At 41.5% G+C, this 22292-nt stretch overlaps 1 protein-coding gene across 1 annotated transcript in view; it reads right to left on the bottom strand.

Annotated features, from left to right (window-relative positions):
* LOC128700601 (carbonic anhydrase-related protein 10-like) overlaps nt 1–22292 on the bottom strand; it is a 65174-nt gene that overhangs the window by 5831 nt on the left and 37051 nt on the right. Inside the window, exons 5-7 of the mRNA XM_070098996.1 lie at nt 9839–9905; nt 7680–7834; nt 1875–2006 (exon numbers count right to left, since the gene is read on the bottom strand). Coding sequence (XP_069955097.1) covers nt 1875–2006; nt 7680–7834; nt 9839–9905 — 354 coding nt within the window. The remainder of the gene's footprint in view (nt 1–1874; nt 2007–7679; nt 7835–9838; nt 9906–22292) is intronic.

The raw sequence follows: 22292 nt of genomic DNA, 5'->3' as shown, positions 1-22292 counted from the left end.
GAATTGGATCTGTGCTCCAGTTCCCCGAATTAAGCCTGAATGCCTTCCACATCCCCCCCCCCAGGCGCTGTATAATCCTCCGGGTTTAGCGCTTCCCCTTGATTATAATAATAATAATAATCTATCACCAGCACTCGTTATTAGCATCTATACACCAGTAGTTTGCAGGGAAGCATCTATACACCAGCTGTAATTAACTGAGTGCGTCTATACATAAGCATTCGTTGTCTAGGAGTAATTATTCACCAACTGTCGTTATCTGTGGGTATCTAAGTACAAGCAATCGTTTCTTAAGAGTCTCTGTACTGGAGCAGTTGTTACTTGGGAGAATTTATACGTTTATAATCGTTACTTGAGTGTAACTTTGCATTATTAATTATTTCCAGCAATTGTTATGTGGGAGCATCTATATAGCAGCACTCTCGTTACTTTGGAGCATCTATATAGCAGCAGTCCTTACCTTGGAGCATCTATGTAGCAGCAGTCGTTAACTTGGAGCATCTCTATAGCAGCAATCCTTACCTTGGAGCATCAACATAGCAGGAGTCGTTACCTTGGAGCATCTATATAGCAGCAGTCGTTACCTTGGAGCATCTACATAGCAGCAGTCGTTACCTTGGAGCATCTATATAGCAGCAGTCGTTACCTAGGAGCATCTATATAGCAGCCGTCGTTATCTTGGAGCATCTATATAGCAGCTGTCGTTGCATTGGAGCATCTATATAGCAGCAGTCGTTAACTTGGAGCATCTATACACCAGCAGTCGTTACCTTGGAGCATCTATATAGCAGTCGTTACCTTGGAGCGTCTATATAGCAGCAGTCGTCGCCTTGGAGCATCTATATAGCAGGAGCCGTTACCTTGGAGCATCTATATAGCAGCAGTCGTTACATTGGAGCATCTATATAGCAGGAGTCGTTACCTTGGAGCATCTATATAGCAGCAGTCGATACCTTGGAGCATCTACATAGCAGCAGTTGTTGCCTTGGAGGATCTATTTAGCAGGAGTCGTTACCTTGGAGCATCTATATAGTAGCAGTTGTTACCTTCTAGCATCTATACAGCAGCAGTCGTTGCCTTGGAGCATCTATACAGCAGCAGTCGTTACCTCGCAGCATCTATATAGCAGCAGTCGTTATCTTGGAGCATCTGTATAGCAGCAGTCGTTACCTTGGAGCATCTATATAGCAGCAGTCGTTACCTTGGAGCATCTACATAGCAGCAGTCGTTACCTCGGAGCATCTGTATAGCAGCAGTCATTACCTTGGAACATCTATATAGCAGCAGTCGTTACCTTGGAGCATCTATATAGCAGCAGTCGTTAACTTGGAGCATCTATATAGCAGCAGTCGTTACCTTGGAACATCTATATAGCAGCAGTCGTTACCTTGGAGCTTCTATACAGCAGCAGTCGTTACCTTGAAGCATCTATATAGCAGCAGTCGTTACCTTGGAGCATCTATATAGCAGCAGTCGTTACCCTGGAGCATCTATACAGCAGCAGTCGTTACTTGGAGATATCTACATATAAGGAGGTATTACCTCGGAGTATCTATGCAACAGCAGATGTTACCTGGGAGTATCTATACTCTAACAGTCGTTAGTTGGGAGTATCTATTCTCAAACTGTCTTTACCTGGGAGTATCCATATATCAGATACCGTTAACTGGGAGTAACGCTAAAGCAACAGTCGTTTCCTGGGAGTAATTGTACAACGCAGGCAATACCACTAACATTCGTTGCCTGGGATTATCTGTATACCAGTAGTCGTTGCCTGGAAGTGTCTATTAATCGTTACTTTGGAGTATGTAAACACCTTCAGTCACTGTCTTGTAGTAATCTAAATACCAGAAGTCATGCTGTCTTACACTCACCTGTTTGTTGGTGAAGTTAATATTAGTCCGTATGGTGCGGTGGTGGGCAGTTTGCACGGGTCTGAAGTTGTTGGAGAGTGGTGCGTTGGCCAGTGTGGAATTACCTTGTCTTAGGGCACGCAGCTGTCGCATCTGTACACACGAAGGAAAATAATATTCAGGTGGGTAGAATGAGACTTGGGGAGGGTAGAAGGTTGGGTTGTGAGAAGGTAGGATAGCTGGAAAAGTATAAAGGTTGGAAAGGGGGCAAAAAAATAGGCTAACCCTAAATGGGTAATAACAGATCTGTGAAAAATTTGGAAAATGGCTATTTATGAAATGCTTAATACTTTCTCCACAGTATACCTGATGCTGTAGGGATAAATATATATATATATATATATATATATATATATATATATACATATATATATATATAAATATATATATATATATATATATATATATATATATATATATATATATAAATATATATATATATATATAAATATATATATATATATGAACATGCAAGATTTCAGGTACGTCTTGCTACTTCTACTTACACTTAGGTCACACTACACATACATGTACAAGCACATATATACGCACCCCTCTGGGTTTTCTTCTATTTTCTTTCTAGTTCTTATTCTTGTTTATTTCCTCTTATCTCCATGGGGAAGTGGAACAGAATTCTTCCTCCGTAAGCCATGCGTGTTGTAAGAGGCGACTAAAATGCCGGGAGCAAGGGGCTAGTAACCTCTTCTCCTGTATATATTACTAAATGTAAAAGGAGAAACTTTTGTTTTTCCTTTTGGGCCACCCCACCTCGGTGGGATCCGGCCGGGGTGTTGAACGAAAAGATATATATATATATATATATATATATATATATATATATATATATATATATATATATAATGCCGTGCCGAATAGGTAAAACTGTGGCCACTTACCAAGAACTCATTTAAAATTAAGTTCTTTCAAAAAATGTTCTCTTATACGTTTGAAGGTATATTTTTTTTATATTTATGTTAATGTAAAAACTAATAATTTTGTACCAAAAGAACCTTAGAAGACTTACCTAACCTTATTATAACAAGCTCAATTTAATTTAGCCTAATCCAACTAAATATATTTCAGATAAGTTTACAGTTTTTTAATAATAAACAAATACAATGAAATATATTTTTCTCGTTAGGTTCAGAATGATTTTTGCGATATTACTGTATACACAAATTTTCGCTTGTCGTATTCAGCAAGAAGAGCGTTGCTATTACGTCAGGTATATCTGAGATAATCATCCTTAAGGAGGGAGTAGCAATAACATTATATGAATAATTAGGGATAGAAGAGAGGGAACACAAGTGTAAAGATTCAAGAATTATATGGATTAAAATAAGGATGGTATGTCAGAAGTGGGTAGTGGTGTTTATCCTTTAAACTATATCCAACGTACTAATATACGAGTGATGTCTGTGTTCAACGTGTTACTAAGCACAATTTTTCTAGCTCCCAGTTATTTTTAACCTCAGCTATGTTGTTTGGATCACTAGCTACCTCCTGCATGCTGGGGAAAAAATCCAGGTCGCATGAGTATGCGTGGTGCATTTTAATTATTTTTAGGTAATATCACCCCGTAAACATGACTCACAACTGCTGACCGTCACTCAAGCCATTATATAACGCAGTGAAATCTGGATGATGATAATAGAGAATCATTTTCTAATTTTTAAGGTAACAGAAATGGACGTACTACCAGGAATGAAGGAAGTGTCATTTCAACGTGTAATACATGAGTGACTTCCACCTCTGGTCTTCCCACACACAGCTAACCTGGACGGTTTTTTTACCCCTGAAATTGAGGACTATATGATGTTAGAAACTAACACCATTGTGGAGTCGCAGTATTTCTGGCTCTCACCTGTGGTGTTTCATTTTGTATGGTAAAGTATTTTGGATGAATGATACTGTTGCTGGAGATAGGGATTGTGACAGTGATAGTGCTTTCGTTGGTATCAGAAAACGATATGCAGCACCAAGACCAGCCGTGACAACAGCCTTGACAGCACCAAACCAGAATTGACAGCACCAAAACCAGCCGTGAGAGCACCAAGACCAGCCGTGACAACAGCCGTGACAGCACCAACACCAGTGACAGCAACATAACACGGGCACCAATATGAAGTTATTTTTTCCATCAGCTGGATGTTCCAAATAAAAACAGGACTCAAACCCAAATAAGCTGATTTCCATCTATCATTAGATGGATAATAGAAAAATGCGAGATGAAGGTTCAGGCAATACGTCGCCACCATGGCAGTGTAAGTGATCTTTGGTGTAAGTGAACCTGGTGCACACTTCCCTGATACTATTCCTGCTACAGAAAATCAGAGCACAGAAACAATATTATGTATGTGAGCACACAGTCAGGAAATCTCTCAAGCCAGCAGATACACGATATATCTGTAAGTTGAGTGACATTCTATTGTGCCTCGAGACATGTTTGAGGAATATAGTAACTGGAAACCGATATAATATAATAAAGCACGCATTTAGTGTTACGTGACAGAAACAATCATTATATATAAGATTAACCATGTGCAACACAGGTATGCAATACCGACAACATGAAAGTTAAGACACATGTGCAATATCTGGTTACCTTTATTGTAGACGTTTCGCCATCCAGTGGCTTTATCAATACAGATTCTAGGACATAACTAGAAGACAGTAGAACTATATACAAAAGTTGAGGTAATCAGTCCCTCAGCCTTGGAGTTGGTGTGGAGAGCACCGTGATCGTAGAGATTCTGGAGCGCAGGCAAGGAGACTGGCGCTTATATAGGCGTCAGCGGATAAGGACGTGTCTTCTAGTTATGTCCTAGAATTTGTATTGATAAAGCCACTGGATGGCGAAACGTTTACAATACAGATATCCAGATGTTGCACATGTGTCTTAAGATAAATCATGTTTTTGTACAAATATTTGATGAATATTATTCTTATGGTACATTGTGCTTGCTGAGCTATTTATAGTAATAGAGTTTGCTTGAAATCAGGATATTTTCACTGCAAAATGTGGTAATTAACGTTAACCAGTGCATACTAAAAAATTCTAAATAGCATTTAGTTCGGCTTAGAAAAATCAGAAACCTGAAAATCTAATTGACGTTTTAGCGCCGATGTTGACAAGAGCGCCGCAATTTTGGTCAGTTTCAATACAACATAAAAAGGTAATTTTTTTTCAGATTTCACTCATTTAAGTCTTATTCGAGTCAAAAAATGTTTGCTTCCAAACTGTAAGTTTTTTTTTTTAATTCGCCCCAAACACACATAAATTTTATTTTCTGGGTACACCTGGGAGGAGGTGAGTGTACAGGAGAGAGATTTGGGGAGATATTAAGAGTGTTAGTGGAATTATATATCACGCAAAAAAAATAATTTTTGTTGGGTTTAAATACTAAAGTAGGAGAAGCTTTTGTAGTGGATATAGTAGGCAAGTTTGGGTGCCAGGAGTACCCATGGCAGGCGAGTCATGAAACTAGCCAGTCAGTGTGCTTAAATCTTGGGTATGCCGTCCTAAAAGATTCAGCCAGATCAGTGTACTTCTAAACATTATAGCAATGTTAGTATGAGCCTCACTATGGTATATAGAAAAATACATAGCTGGATGAATGTTGTAAGGCCGCCATGGACCAGTGGTGAAGCACCGACCTCTGAATTTTAAGACTCGCCTTCCATGGGTTCGAGGGGATCTCTTTCTGTGATTTGTTTCCAATCGTGTTATTACGATTTCGTGAGTCAGGTAATGCACATAAATAAGCACTCGAGAAATGATATAGGGTGTATTGATAACAGTTTATTGAACTATGTATTGGAAGAGATTGATGGGAAGTGATGTTTATACACGGACGACACATGTATCGGATGATTTTTTTATGGTAGTTACAATGAGAGTAAGAGGTAAAAGTGGTACAAGAAGAATGTCATCAGTGAGTAAGAGAAAAGTGAAAAAGTTATAAAGTAAATGAGATATTTAGGGTAATATATAAGTAACTATTAGGAGAAAAGTGGTCTAGAGAGAGTACAGATAATGAAAGAGGGAGATCTATAGGAGGTTCTAGGCGGATTAAAGTATGTAATATTATACTACGAAGAAATCTGAGGGTATAGGATAATGGGTGCAGAAGGGAAGAGGAGCGATTGGTGGAATGATGAGAAAAAGAGGATGGTAAGGGAGAAAAACGTGGCAAATGAGTATACGGAGAATAAAAGAGATATGTAAAAAAAGGAAAGTTATCGCAAGAGAACAGCTGTGAGAGTATAGGTGAGAGTATAAATTTTAGTGAGAATAAAAAAAAAGTTTTGAAGTGAGATCAATTACCTGAGAAAGTCTAGGAAACTGTGGCGTACAATGAGAATGTTACAATTTATTTGAGATTCATCACACACACATTGACATGCCCTCTTGACCAACAAACTGGCAGTTCAATATACAGCAGTTCTGGGGCCCCACTGGTATATTAAATGTACAATTCAACCAGTAGCATGAGAGCCAGCTCGTCAGCCAACGTGATGATGTGTCTGTGTGCCTGGCTGTGAATCACATTCAGTTAAACTGGTCTAGACCACTCATCCTCTCGTATTCTGAAGCGTAACCTGCTATTATGAAGAGTTGTTTGCTCTCTGTCTTATTGTTATACTGCTGATTTAACTTTGTAAAACCTGTACATAGTGGTGAAGGAATATACGGGTAAGGAAAAAACTACTAATCTTTAAATTGTTGGCATTATTTATGGACAGGTGCAGCAGGCCTTGAATTTGCTGCCTCTGTAAGTAATAGGAACAAACGACTTTAAAAGCTGAAAGCAGAAGAGGGGAGTCATCAGAGGGGAAAGTGAAGGTACTGGGTAGATGGAAAGTTTGTTTTGATGAGTTACTTAATGTTAATGAATTTTCTGCATTGGACAGCGAGGAATAACATATTTTAGGAATGAGAAAGAGTCCGATTTGAGTGTGAGAAAGATGTATGAGGTAATGTGTAGAATGAAAAGTGGTAAATCAGTATGGTGCGAATTTTATTCAAAGAATTCAGAGTATAAATTAGGAGGAGGTGGGGGGGAAGGCTACTATATTATTCATAGGGCTCAGAAGGGGTCGTTCAGAAGGTTTTGACATTTACAGAGGATGAAGGAAAATAGGATTACTTGGATAGCTTATAAATCTGGGATGAAGGGAAGGAAGGTTGTAAGTCTTCAAGGAAAGGTTAAAGAGAGATGATAATGGAGGTTTTTAGTGCTTCTGTGAGCGTCTTAGGGGTGAGTAGAGGAAAGTTCATTTCAAGATTTGATCTGCTATTGGGATATGAGTATGGAATTCAAGGAAATCAGTTGGCTGGACTTAAGTTGTGCAGGAGGAAAGTACAATACCTGTATGAAACATTGAATGATGATAATAATAGGTATCATATAGCGACTGGAGAATGAGTAATAATCATGATATACATAAAGAATAAAGAGACACAATACCGCGACTGGAACAATACGCAGATAACCCGCATTCAGGAGGTTGAACCTTATGACGATATTTCGTTTCGAAACCTAAAACACTACAATAATAATGGTTTTTCGATACATCCCAGACCTGAATTACACTAAATCCAAAATTTCTTTGAAGGCTGAATGTGCATTCTTCTTTCTAGACTGAAAAACACTAAAAAAAAATCCTTGGTAAGAATCTACTGCTCTTTTTCTCTCTGTTTCTCCATCTCTTTTTCTTCCCTCTCCCCTCTCTGTCCCTTCCTTCCCTGTATGCAAGACTCACCATAGCCACATTGATGTAAAGAGGCTTGTTAGGTATGATCCAGGTGACTGTCTCATGACAGGCAGGCTCAGTCAGGGAACCTTCATAGGTAAGGTAATGTTCTGTTGTTGGCAGCAGCCCATTCACCACCAACGACGCTGCCGTCACTGAGGAACCTGCAACACACACACACACACAACACGATGAAAAAGAACATCGAAGTAGAACTACTGGATTATAAGCAAGAAATCATCGGCAAATGTAAAAAAAAACTCGAATTGAGAGCACTGCAGCAGGCCTACGGGCGCTAAGAAATGAAAAGCGCATTACAGTAGACCTACTGCGGTATATAAAAAAAATATGAAAGTAACACGATAAGGAAACAGTGCAGTAGGCATTCCTTATGGCTTACTGGATTAGAAAGAAAATCTCTCAAGAAATAAGAAAATATCACGGAAAGGAACTAGTCCTACTGGTCTGGGACGATTTAAGAATGAGTGAAGACTGACTAAGAATGAAGAATGACTTAGGATGACTGGGAACTGGCCTGGTAATGGTTGAGGAAAGACTAACATTTATTGAAAAATGAAACTGGAATGACTGAGATCTTGCCTAAGAATGACTGAGGAACGACCTAAGAATGACTAAAGGCTTTCATAGAAACATTTTAAGCCTGGCGTAGAAATGACTGGTGAATATAACAAAGGAGAGCTGCAAGTGAGTTTGGGTAGACATTTCTCCCCCTCTCCCTTTCCTCTCCCTCTCCTCTACGACTCCTCGCTACCTCTATTCTCTCTCTTTCCCCCTCCCTTTTCCTCCCATTTGTGCTGCCACTCACACTAATGAGCTCACGACTGCCATTTGTGGTGGTTCTCACGATATCTGACTGAACGTTCACGGCATAGGAAGGAGGTGACATTCAAGGCAGAGGGAAGAGAAGGGGACGAGGGGAAAGTTTGGATGGGCTTATTACCCCAGGACTCACTACCCCAGGACTCACTACCCCAGAACTCACTACTCCAGGACTCACTACTCCAGGACTCACTACCCCAGGATCCTCCACCCCAGGATCCTTCACCCTAGGAGTCACTACCCCAGGATTCTCCATCCCAGGACTCACTACCCCAGGATCCTCTACCTCAGGAACCTCCGTCCCAGGACTCACCACCCCAAGATCCTCCTACATGGCTAACCCAGGATCCACCACCACAGGACTCACTACTCCAGGATCCTCCTCCATGACTACCCCAAGACTCACTTCCCCAGGATCCTCTACCCCAGGACTCACTGCCCAAATAACCTCCACCCAAGGATTCACTTCCCCAGGAACCTCTACCCCAGGGCTCACTACCCCACGGGCCTCTACTCCAGAACTCACTACTCCAGGATCTTCTACCCCAGGACTTACTACCCCAGGATCCTTTACCCCTGGACTCACTACCCCAGGATCCTCCACCCCAGGACTAGTTATCCCAGGACTCACTGTCCCTGGACTCACTACCCCAGGATCCTCTACCTTAGGACTCACTACCCCAGTACTTACTTCCCCAAGACCAGCTACCCCAACACTCACTGCTCCAGAATCCCCTACCTCAGAACTCGTCCTCCCCTTATCCAGAACCAACTACTTCAGACATACTGATAAAGGAGCCTCAGAACTTCCCAGAACTTACAAAGTTTCATAGGTTTGCTTACTGTCCCACAGTACTCTGCACAACTCTTCAGAAACCACGTAGAACGCCAGAGTCTCTGGATTCTTATAGTCTCCAGGACAGTGCAAGAGCCCCTTCAGGATCCCCTCCTGAGGCTCATTAGAACTTGCAAATTATTCCATGAATCCAAAGGAGTCCTACTGTTCCTCAGGATTCCCCAAAGCACTCAGGGCCTTCCAGAATTTGCCAGGACCCTCATGATCCTTAAAGCCACAGGGACTTTTCACGACTTTCTAGAACTCTCCAAGGCTGAGAGGATCACCTAAGACTCCTACGGCCATCCAGATCCTCCAGAAATTCCCGGAACTTACTTAACACCACCCAGAACTTTCCAAGTATCCCTGAACACTGCTGGAAACCCCAGTACTATCCGGGACCGTATTGTATTCTTTCAGGACTCTCCAGAACCCCTTCTCTATCCTGGAACAACAAGGATTTTCCAGGACCCCAGGACAACCTAGGACTTACCTCCATATGTGATGATGTCAATTCCTTCCAGCAACACCCGAAGTTCTGGTGTCATCCGCTCACCCACCTGCAGGGAGAAAACTGTAAATACTGTACTCATCCAACAGAGAGAGACAGAGAGAGACAGACAGAGACAGGGACAGACAGACAGACAGAAACAGACAGAGAGGGAGAGAGAGAGACAGAGAGTAATTAATTAATTCTGGGGATGCGTTTGATGCTCAAGTTCAAGACATTTCAGGGGTTCTGCGGCTGGGTCCTTCATCCCTGTAATATCCATCTTTCTTCCTTGTCTCCTTCTATTTCTCCCTCCCTCCCTCCCACCCTCCCAACCTTCTTTCATGTAATCCTCCCCAACCCCCCTCCTTCCCTCCTCTCCTCGGACCTTCCCTCCCCCATCCTCGCCTCTCTTTCAGCCCCTCTATTTATTGAAGAATGTAATTTTTCGAATAAACGTAGAACTTTCCCATATATTAATCTCATTCCCTCGATCAATATCCGGTAATCACTACCCTAACAACTTATTTCTCTCCCCTGTTTCTCTTTATACTCTAAATTACCCCGACTGGTTCAGTACTTCCTTAAATTAATAATAATAATAATAATAATAATAATAATAATAATAATAATAATAATAATATAATTAATTTACTAGTAATATTACAATAATAGTGGAGCGTGGGTAGGTAATAACAAAGTTCTCTCTCTCTGTTTATTTCATATTAAACTGTTAAAGCAGAAATTTGCAATAATTTTAACTGACAGACCAGTCAAAATTATTGATAAGCTAAATATCCCTTTGTTGATGTAATATTGTATATGGTTAAATATAGCTCAAATTCATATCTTCCATTTTTACAATAGAAAAGTTGATGAAAAAGTGAGGTGTATCTGCGTTGATGAGTAAGAAACATGTGCAACGGTGAGGCATCTTTATTCCGTAACGTTTTGCCTACACTCTTCAAGGGTGATGGACTGATAACATCATCTTTACATATCTACTGCTACTGCTCACTCTTCTGTACTCGACTGAAGAAGCCTACTGTGTAGGCGAAACATTTCGGAATAAAGATGCCTAAGTGTTGCACATGTGTCTTATTTATCAACTTGTCGGTATTGTGCAGCATTTTAATATTCATTGTATCAGTGTTGAAATCCAGCTTTGTCTTCGTTGTTGCTAAGCACCTTCCTAAGGTGGTTGTCTTCGTTGTTGCTAAGTACCTTCCTAAGGTGGTTGTCTTCGTTGTTGCTAAGTACCTTCCTAAGGTGGTTGTCTTCGTTGTTGCTAAGTACCTTCTTAAGGTGGTTGTCTTCGTTGTTGCTAAGTACCTTCCTAAGGTGGTTGTCTTCGTTGTTGCTAACTACCTTCCCAAGGTGGTTGTCTTCGTTGTTGCTAAGTACCTTCCTAAGGTGGTTGTCTTCGTTGTTGCTAAGTACCTTCCTAAGGTGGTTGTCTTCGTTGTTGCTAAGTACCTTCCTAAGGTGGTTGTCTTCGTTGTTGCTAAGTACCTTCCCAAGGTGGTTGTCTTCGTTGTTGCTAAGTACCTTCCTAAGGTGGTTGTCTTCGTTGTTGCTAAGTACCTTCCTAAGGTGGTTGTCTTCGTTGTTGCTAAGTACCTTCCTAAGGTGGTTGTCTTCGTTGTTGCTAAGTACCTTCCTAAGGTGGTTGTCTTCGTTGTTGCTAACTACCTTCCCAAGGTGGTTGTCTTCGTTGTTGCTAAGTACCTTCCCAAGGTGGTTGTCTTCGTTGTTGCTAAGTACCTTCCTAAGGTGGTTGTCTTCATTGTTGCTAAGTACCTTCCTAAGGTGGTTGTCTTCGTTGTTGCTAAGTACCTTCCTAAGGTGGTTGTCTTCGTTGTTGCTAAGTATCTTCCTAAGGTGGTTGTCTTCGTTGTTGCTAAGTACCTTCCTAAGGTGGTTGTCTTCGTTGTTGCTAAGTACCTTCCTAAGGTGGTTGTCTTCGTTTTTGCTAAGTACCTTCCTACGGTGGTTGTCTTCGTTGTTGCTAAGTACCTTCCTAAGGTGGTTGTCTTCGTTGTTGCTAAGTACCTTCCTAAGGTGGTTGTCTTCGTTGTTGCTAAGTACCTTCCTAAGGTGGTTGTCTTCGTTGTTGCTAAGTACCTTCCTAAGGTGGTTGTCTTCGTTGTTGCTAAGTACCTTCCTAAGGTGGTTGTCTTCGTTGTTGCTAAGTACCTTCCTAAGGTGGTTGTCTTCGTTGTTGCTAAGTACCTTCCCAAGGTGGTTGTCTTCGTTGTTGCTAAGTACCTTCCTAAGGTGGTTGTCTTCGTTGTTGCTAAGTACCTTCCTAAGGTGGTTGTCTTCGTTGTTGCTAAGTACCTTCCTAAGGTGGTTGTCTTCGTTGTTGCTAAGTACCTTCCTAAGGTGGTTGTCTTCGTTGTTGCTAAGTACCTTCCTAAGGTGGTTGTCTTCGTTGTTGCTAAGTACCTTCCTAAGGTGGTTGTCTTCGTTGTTGCTAAGTACCTTCCCAAGGTGGTTGTCTTCATTGTTGCTAAGTACCTTCCTAAGGTGGTTGTCTTCGTTGTTGCTAAGTACCTTCCTAAGGTGGTTGTCTTCGTTGTTGCTAAGTACCTTCCTAAGGTGGTTGTCTTCGTTGTTGCTAAGTACCTTCCTAAGGTGGTTGTCTTCGTTGTTGCTAAGTACCTTCCTAAGGTGGTTATTACAAAAACACCAAATGGTGTTTTACATTAGGTGTTAGTAATATAAATGTTCGGGATATATACATACACATTAAAATAAATTAATCTTTAATATAATATAAAAATCAATCTTTGGTCTAGAGGTATTTAAAATATATATATACATGTTACAATAATAAATTATAATTAGCATTTTACTAAAATAATAAATAATAATTCGTGACCTTACACAGGGTACAACTCTCTTGACACTACTGTGTCACTATATATATATATATATATATATATATATATATATATATATATATATATATATATATATATATATATATATATATATATATATATATATATATATATATATATATATATATATATATATATATATATATGCTAAAATAATAAATTATACGTAACATACGTAGATTTTACGAAAGTCAAGTAGAAACAAAAAAAAAACATTTTTAAATTTCGTTACAAACAGTAAAGTCGAAAAGAGAGCTAAATGTTTTTTTGTTTTACCTGGTCAGATAAACGATTTTGTAATATTATTGTTATATAAATCATGGACAAGGAATCTTCTTCCTTGCAGTTGCAGAGTTCATTCATGTGGTCAACACGACGGATACAAAATCACATCCACATCACATCATTCAGCTGTGAATATCCAGCTAAACTGCATGTTTAAATTTAAATGGCAATATTAAGTGCGTTAAGCGTTGCCTAGTCTTGCAATTTTTACCATCAAATTAGAGACATTATGAGAGTTATGACACTGACTGACAGTGGCAGGCGCAGTGGTAGGCACAGTGGCAGGCATAGTGGCAGGCACAGTGGCAGCCACAGTGGCAGGCACAGTGGCGGGCACAGTGGCAGGCACAGTGGCAGGCACAGTGGCAGGCACAGTGGTAGGCACAGTGGCAGGCACAGTGGCAGGCACAGTGGCGGGCACAGTGGCAGGCACAGTGGCAGGCACAGTGGCAGGCACAGTGGCAGGCACAGTGGTAGGCACAATGGCAGGCACAGTGGCAGGCACAGTGGCAGGCACAGTGGCAGGCACAGCGGCAAGCACAGTGGCAGGCACAGTGGCAGGCACAGTGGCAGGCACAGTGGTAGGCACAGTGGCAGGCACAGTGGTAGGCTCAGTGGCAGGCACAGTGGCAGGCACAGTGGCAGGCACAGTGGCAGGCACAGTGGCAAGCACAGTGGCAGGCACAGTGGCAGGCACAGTGGCAAGCACAGTGGCAGGCACAGTGGCAGGCACAGTGGCAGGCACAGTGGCAGGCACAGTGGCAAGCATAGTGGCAGGCACAGTGGCAGGCACAGTGGCAGGCACAGTGGCAGGCACAGTGGCAGGCACAGTGGCAAGCATAGTGGCAGGCACAGTGGCAGCCACAGTGGCAGGCACAGTGGCAGGCACAGTGGCAGGCACAGTGGCAAGCATAGTGGCAGGCACAGTGGCAGGCACAGTGGCAGGCACAGTGGCAGGCACAGTGGCAGGCACAGTGGCAGGCACAGTGGCAGGCACAGTGGCAGGCACAGTGGCAGCCACAGTGGCAGGCACAGTGGCAGCCACAGTGGCAGGCACAATGGCAGGCCAGATACAGTTACTTGGTTATAAAGAGAATTACTTATCAGGAAGAATATCGCATGCTGGCAATATTTTTTCTTACCTCAGCATTAATGGGTTGACGTTAATATTTTATTCATAAAAAACATTCAAGACATATAGGTCCTTTAGCGCCTTTAAAAACTGTCATCGTCGCAATAGTGACAACCATCAGTGAATATTCCGATATTTTGTTCACTCAGATATATGCTTCAGATCCTAATGAATAAATAAGCCTCCCTATTAGGAATTAAATAAATATTTTTAACAATATTATATCCGGACAGAATGAATGACATATCTGGAAATGTTATAAATGTTATTTATATCTGTCAAGTGATGTTCAGACAGATAATTCCTTCCTATTTATTATTTTTAGTTACATACTCCGTTTCCCACGAAGGTACGGTGCTCCGAAGAAGGAAACATGACCTTAACATCTCCATTTCTATACTCGTGTTGATGCTTTTACCGCATAGTCACGCGTAGAACACAGCAATGTTGCTGGGGTCGTATTGATGTTCTTACCGCATAGTCACGCGTAGAACAGTAATGTTGTTGCTGGGGTCGTATTGATGTTCTTACCGCATAGTCACGCGTAGAACAGTAATGTTGCTGGGGTCGTATTGATGTTCTTACAGTGTAGTCACGCGTCGAACACTGTAATGTTTCTGGGGTCGTATTGATGTTCTTACCGCGTAGTCACGTTAAAACACAGTAATGTTGCTGTGGTGGTGGTGAGAGAGAATGTAGAGTGAACCATCGTTAGAGAGTATTTGTGATCTGGGTAAAACGTAGTGTAGGATGGCAATACCTGCCATCCTACACTACGATACTTATCAGCAATACCTGCCATCCAACACTACGATACTTGTCAGCAATACCAGTCATCCTACACTACAATACTTATCAACAATACCTGCCATCCAACACTACAATATTTGTCAGCAATACCTGCCATCCTACACTACGATATTTGTCAGCAATACCAGTCATCCTACAGTACGATACTTGTCAGCAATACCAATTATCTTACACTACGATACTTGTCAGCAATACCAGTTATCTTACACTACGATACTTGTCAGCAATACCAGTCATTCTACACTATGATACTTGTCAGCAATACCAGTCATCTTACACTACGATACTTGTCAGCAATACCACTCATTCTGCACTACGATGCTTGTCAGCAATACCAGTCATCCTACACTACGATACTTGTCAAAAATATCTGCCATCCTACAGTGCCATATTTGCATGCAATATCTCTCATCCTACACTACTAAACTTGTCAGCAATACCTCCAATACTACGCTACCATACTTGTGGGAAATACTACACTACCTTTCTTGTCAGCCTGTCAGCCTACACGTCCACAGTAATGGGCAATATCTGCCATCCTAAACTCCTATATTTATGACTAATATCTGCCATCCTACATTACTATATTTGTCAGCAATTACTGCCATCTTACACTTCCATGCTAGTGGGTAATATATGCCATCCTAAACTTTTTACTTATGAGTAATATCTTCCGTCCTATTCTACCATACTTGTAGGCAATACTTGCCGTGAAACACTACCATACTTATGCCAATGCGTGTTAACCTACACTGCCATATTTGTCAGCAAATACCTGCCATCCTACTCTACCATATTTTTGAAGCAATATTTGCCATCATGCACTACGATACTTATGATCAGTGCCTGCCATCCTAAACTATCAAACTTGTCAGCAATGCCTGCCATCCTTTAATGAATATGCAGTACACACCTTACGGGGTGTACCATGGACACTGCCTTCATTCAAACCATTGATACCATAGAACAGTTCCAGGGCGCTTTCACTCTGGCTAAACAACTCCCTCATAGTCTCTACGTCACCAGCCCTCCGAGCCCATGGTACGTCAATCACCGTTTTTTATAAACACCGCAGGAACCAATCACTTCACGTAACCAGCCGGCCAATGAGAATTCTTATGATGACGTCAATCAAGGAGGGAACCTATTGCTGTCTTACACATGCCATTCCCAGCCTGGTATCAGTATGATATTCACTCTTATTAATAGGGAGTTTGCGTGTCTGAACTGCCGTTTCTCATCCCCACAGACACATTATCTCACAATCAAACATAAACATGGTGATGGTCTTTATTGTGATGCAACTACCGTGAACAACTACGTTGTACTGGTGCCCTTACTGGGAGATTACCAGTCGTAGAGGAAATATAAACACATATGCAGTATAAGGTGATCCTTTATTGACAACGTTTCGCCCACACAGCGGGCTTTTTCAAGTTACAAACAGATCTACCTGGGGTGGAAGGTACGCGAGTATTTATAGTCAGGTTCAGAATGTTGAGGTGAGGTGGAGAATACTGCATACTGAATACTGATGATGTACCGAGTGGGGTTATAGAGTCTAAAATCTTGGGTAGCTTGGAAGGGAGACTGGATAAGTTTGTGAGCAGATCTGCAGTGTTCTTCCATTCCTATGCTCTTATGTGGGATAGCGATGAAGAAGTTTCTTGGCAAGTGGTTCAGGTATGTTATAGAAGCCATTGTTCTGGTTGAAGTTGTCGGATATAGAGATAAGCGATGATTCCAGGATTCTTCGGTATTGAGTGTTGTCTTCTCTGGCGATAAGTCTTGAGTTTCTGTAGTTTATTAAATGGTTGTGTGAATTACGGTGTTGTACACAGGCATTTCTTGTATCGTCAGACCTGCTTGCGTATTGGTGTTCTGAAATACGTGTTTGGAGGTCCCTTGATGTTTCGCCCACGTATAATTTGCTGCAGTCATTACAAGGGATTATGTATACCCCTGCAGAGGGTGGAAGCTTGTCCTGTCTATCACTGGTAATGTCCTTGATGGTCGTGGTTGTGGAGGTAGATACTTGGAATGAGGTAATGGAAAAGATGTTGGAAACGTGTTTGACAATGGAGTTGGTGGGGAGGACTATGTATCTCTTCTCGGCAGTGTCTTCTCTGGGTGTGTTGAAGATGTTTAATGCTCGTCGTCGGCAGTATCTAATGAAGTGACGAGGATAGTGGAGTTTAGAAAATACTTGTGAACTTCGTTTTAAAGTCTATCGAAAACCCACCAACCAAAACGATCTTCTCCACGTCTACTCTCACCACGACACCAAAACTAAACGTGGTGTAATTATAGGCTTTTTCCTGCGCGCACTCAGAATCTGCAGCAATGAATTTCTTGAGGAAGAATGCACTTCAATTGTACAAGTATTTTCTAAACTCCACTATCCTCGTCACTTCATCAGAGACTGCAGACGACGGGCATTAAACATCTTCAACACGCCCAGAGAAGACACTGCCGAGAAGAGATACATAGTCCTCCCCACCAACTCCATTGCCAAACACGTTTCCAACATCTTTTCCAATACCTCATTCCAAGTATCTACCTTCACAACCACGACCATCAAGGACATTACCAGTAACAGACAGGACAAGCTTCCATCCTCTGCAGGGGTATACATAATCCCTTGTGATGACTGCAGCAAATTATATGTGGGCGAAACATCAAGGGACCTGCAAACACGTATTTCAGAACACCAATACGCAAGCAGGTCTGACGATTTCTATTGTGTCGGTATTTTATACCATTCATTTCCAGCCGTACAGGAGAGGGTGTTGTTGTTGTTGTTGTTGGTGGTGGTGGTGGCGGTAGTGGTGGTGATGGTGGTAGTGGTGTTGGTGGTGATGGAGTAGGGGGGAAAGACGAGAAGGAAGAGGAGGCGGTGGAGGTGCTGGTGGTGGTGTTGGTGGTGGTGTTGTTGCTGTTGTTGTTGTTGGTGGTGGTGGTGCTGGTGTTGTTGTTGGTAGTGGTGATGGAGGAGGAGGTAGTGGTTGTGGTGGTGGTGGTGGTGTGATGCTGGTGATGGTGGTGATGGAGGAGGAGGTGGTGGTTGTGGTGGTGGTGGTGGTAGTGGTGATGGTGGTGTTAAGAACATAAGAACATAAGAATGGAGGAACACTGCAGAAGGCCTACTGGCCCATGCAAGGCAAGTCCTTATCAAAACGATCTCTGCCCAAAGCTACCCAAGAATTTACTCTCTTACCCAATGACACCAATCAAACCCAGCCCCTCCCACTCATATGCCTGTCCAATCTCTTTTTAAAGCTACCCAAGGTCCTAGCCTCGATCACCCTACTGGGAAGATTGTTCCACGCATCCACAACTCTGTTAGAAAACCAGTACTTACCTATGTCCTTTCTAATACAATTTTTTCCAACTTAAATTCATTATTTCTGGTTCTTACCTGGTTCGACACCCTCAGTACTTTATTAATATCTCATTTATTTATGCCCATCATCCACTTATACACTTCAATGATATCTCCCCTCATTCTACGTCTCTCCAGAGAGTGGAGATTTAAGGCTTTAAGTCTATCTTCATACGGGAGATTTCTTAAACAGTAAATAATTTTAGTCATTCTTCTCTGTATGTTCTCTAATGAGTCTATATCCATCCTGTAGTAAGGGGACCAAAACTGAGCGGCATAATCTAAATAAGGTCTAACTAGTGAGGTATAGAGGTGTAAAATAACTTTTGGACTTCTGTTACTTATCCTTCTAGAGATAAATCCAAGTAATCTGTTGGCCTTGTTGCGCACACTAAGGCGCTGCTGTCTTGGCTTTAGATTTCTGCTTACCATGACTCCAAGTCATTTTCACATTCTGTATGATCAAGCTCTACTTCACCTAGTTTATAGCTTCGAGGGTTATTTTCATTACCAAGGACTAGCACCTTACACTTATCCACATTGAACTTTATCTGCCATTTTTAAGACCAAGACATTAATTTGTCGAAATCCTCCTGGAGTCCATTGGTATCCTCCTCAGAATGAATTATACGGCCTATCTTTGTATCATCAGCAAATTTGCTCATGTCACTCGTAATCCCTTCATCAAGGTCATTAATGTAAATTATGAACAAGAGAGGGCCTAAAACTGATCCTTGTGGAACGCCACTAGTGACTGATCCCCATTCTGATTTGACCCCATTAATGGAAACTCTCTGTTTTCTATTGGTAAGCCATGACTCTATCCATGTTAGAACTTTGCCTCCTATACCATGAGCTGCCACTTTTCTTAAGAGTCTCTTGTGAGTTACTCTATCGAAGGCTTTACTAAAATCCAAATAAACAGTATCATATTCTTTATCACTGTCTACTGCCTCAAATGTTCTATTGAAGAACGTCAGTAAATTTGTCAGAACGACCTCTCGTGAATCCATGCTGAGATTCATTAATCAAATTATGCTCTTCAAGGTGACTTCTAATAATCTCAGCTATATTTGATTCTAATAACTTGCCCACTATAGATGTCAGGCTTATTGGACGATAATTTGAAGGAGTGGACTTATCCCCTGATTTGAATATAGGAACCACATTAGCCATCTTCCACAACTCTGGCACAACACCAGTAAGGATGGACGCATTAAACACACTCGTTAATGGCTGACTAAGCTCCATCTTGCATTCCTTAAGTACCCTCTAAAACAACTCATCGGGTCCCGGGGACTTATTCTGCTTCAATTTGTCTATCTGTTTGATAACCGTGTCCCTCGTGACAGTAATATTAGTTAATTTAAATTCATCAGGAACTGAAAAATTTTTAATTTCTGGAATCTCGTTTATGTCTTCCTGTATAAAAACTGACAAAAAATAGTCATTAAATATGGAACACATTTCCAGTTCATTATCCGTCAGCTGTCCATTCCCAATTTTCAGAGGTTCTACTTTTTCCTTCACCTTCGTCCTATACACTTGAAAGAACCCCTTTGGAATGGTCTTTGATTCATTAGCAACTCTAATTTCATAATCACGTTTAGCCTTTCTAATCCCGTTTCACTTTTCTTTTAAGCTAAACATATTGGTCAGTAAGGTTAACCTCTCCTCTCCTGATGCGCCTATAAATTCCCCTTTTCTTCCCTAATAGATGTTTCAGCCTCCTGTTAACCCATTTGGGATCGTTATTATTAGACCTAATTTCTCTTTGGGGAATGTATATACTCTGAGCACGGTGTACATTGTTAAGAAAAAATCATAGAGATCCCTTCGTAATCATAAGTATGATCATCGTCAATAAAATCATTAGCTAGATAACCCCTAGTCGAGATTAGACAGATGTTCCCTAAGTCCATTGTAATTGAGAACGAAAATCAGGGATTTTTACCGTATTATCATTATTCTTGAATTCCTACTTAATGCTAAAAGTGATGGATTTGTGATCACTTGCGCCAAGCTCTTCAGTGATCTCCAGATTATTTACGAGTGTTTCCTTATTTGACAAGACTAGGTCGAGCAAATTATTACCCCTGGTAAGCTCTGTTACACACTGCTTCAGAAAACAGTCCTGAACTGTTTCCATAAAGTCACTGGACTCCAGATTACCGGTCAAAGAAGTCCAGTCAGTTTGACTAAAGTTAAAGTCCCCTAGAAGCCCTAACAATTTCGTCCCAAAGAAGTCTCCCTCTATCGTGATCCAAGCTGGGAGGTCCGTACATTACACCTAGAATTAGTTTTTCTTGACCTTCTACAAACTCTACCCAAACAGATTCTGTTACTATTCCATCTATTTTTATACCTGTTTTTATGCAACAATTAATATTTTCTCTAACATATAACGCAACTCCTCCCCCCTTCCCATTACATCTATCCACACGGAACAACTTAATTAAACCCTTGAATATTACACTCAACAATCATATCCCGACTCTTTAGAACATACCACTTTTCAGTTAATGCAATGACATCAAAGTTCCCAGTACATGCTACCAAACGTAGTTCATTAATCTTATTTCTTACACTTCGACTGTTAGCATAAAATACTATTATATGTTTTTTCTTGTGCACATTTTTCCTATTCACCTTTCTTTTTACACAATTTCTGAAATTATCATTACCCAGAGTTGCTCCATGACAGTTACTATTAAGATTCTTAATATCAGAGCATAAGTCAATATATCCATACTCATTATTTATCATTACTAAACCCATACCTCTAACTAATCCTAGTTTAAAGTCCTAACAACCCCCTCAACTGAGCTAGCAAGAAAACCCACACCTTCCCTGGATAAGTGAACCCCATCCCTGGCATACATGTCATTTCGGCCATAGAAGTGGTCCCAGTTGTCAAAGAATAGTACTGCATTATCTTACAGTGTTTGTCCAGCCAACAATTAATACCAATTATTCTGGACAACCATTCATTTCCAACACCCCTTCTTGGCAAAATGCCACATATAACAGGGTGCACCCCCTTCTTCCTAATTATGTCTATTGCTGCCCTGAGCCTTCTAAGTCCTCACTTCTACGCTTGCCTACATCATTGCCTCCAGCACTGAGGAAGATAATAGGACTGATCCCATTACCGTTCATGATGTTGTCAAGCCGGCTAACAATATCCTCCATCCCAGCCCCAGGAAAGCAAACCCTTTGTCTCCTACTCCTGTCCTTCAAGCAGAAGGCCCTATCCATGTTCCTAACCTGGCTATCACCAACAACAACAATATTACTCACGAAATCGTAATGACACAAATGCAAACAAACCATACCACGGGCGATATTTGAACCCGCGATCAGAGTCTCAAAACTCCAGACCGTCGCGTTAGCCACTGCGCCAGCTAGCTTTAATAAGATTCGTCCAACTAGGTGTATTTCTACACCATTGGAAGGTTAGCATAGGCACCACTGTGTCCACAAATGCAAGTTTTTACAGACGAATCTCCCGTTAGCATGGCCGTGACGAACTCTAGCTCAAGTCCCCTCAAAGCCGTCAACATGACTCACGAAATCGTAATGATCCCGCCCGTGGTATGGTTTGTTTGCAATCGTGTCATTACGATTTCGTGAGTCATGTTGACGGCTTTGAGGGGACTTGAGCTAGAGTTCGTCACGGCCACGCTAGCGGGAGATTCGTCTGTAAAAACTTGCATTTGTGGACACAGTGGTGCCTATGTAAGCTTCCTATGGTGTAGAAATACACCTAGTTGGACGAATCTTATTGAAGCTAGCTGGCCCAGTGGCTAACGCGACGGTCTGGAGATTTGAGACTCTCTGACCGCGGGTTCAAATCCCGCCCGTGGTATGGTTTGGTTTTTTAATAACAATATTCTTACCTTCCTTGGTGTCCTTCGTCGTGACGTTCCCAGTAGTCGACTC

The sequence above is a fragment of the Cherax quadricarinatus genome, chromosome 65 (genome assembly GCF_038502225.1).
Source record: "Cherax quadricarinatus isolate ZL_2023a chromosome 65, ASM3850222v1, whole genome shotgun sequence".
Taxonomy (NCBI): Eukaryota; Metazoa; Arthropoda; class Malacostraca; order Decapoda; family Parastacidae; genus Cherax; species Cherax quadricarinatus.
This window is presented reverse-complemented; position numbering and strand designations above follow the sequence as displayed.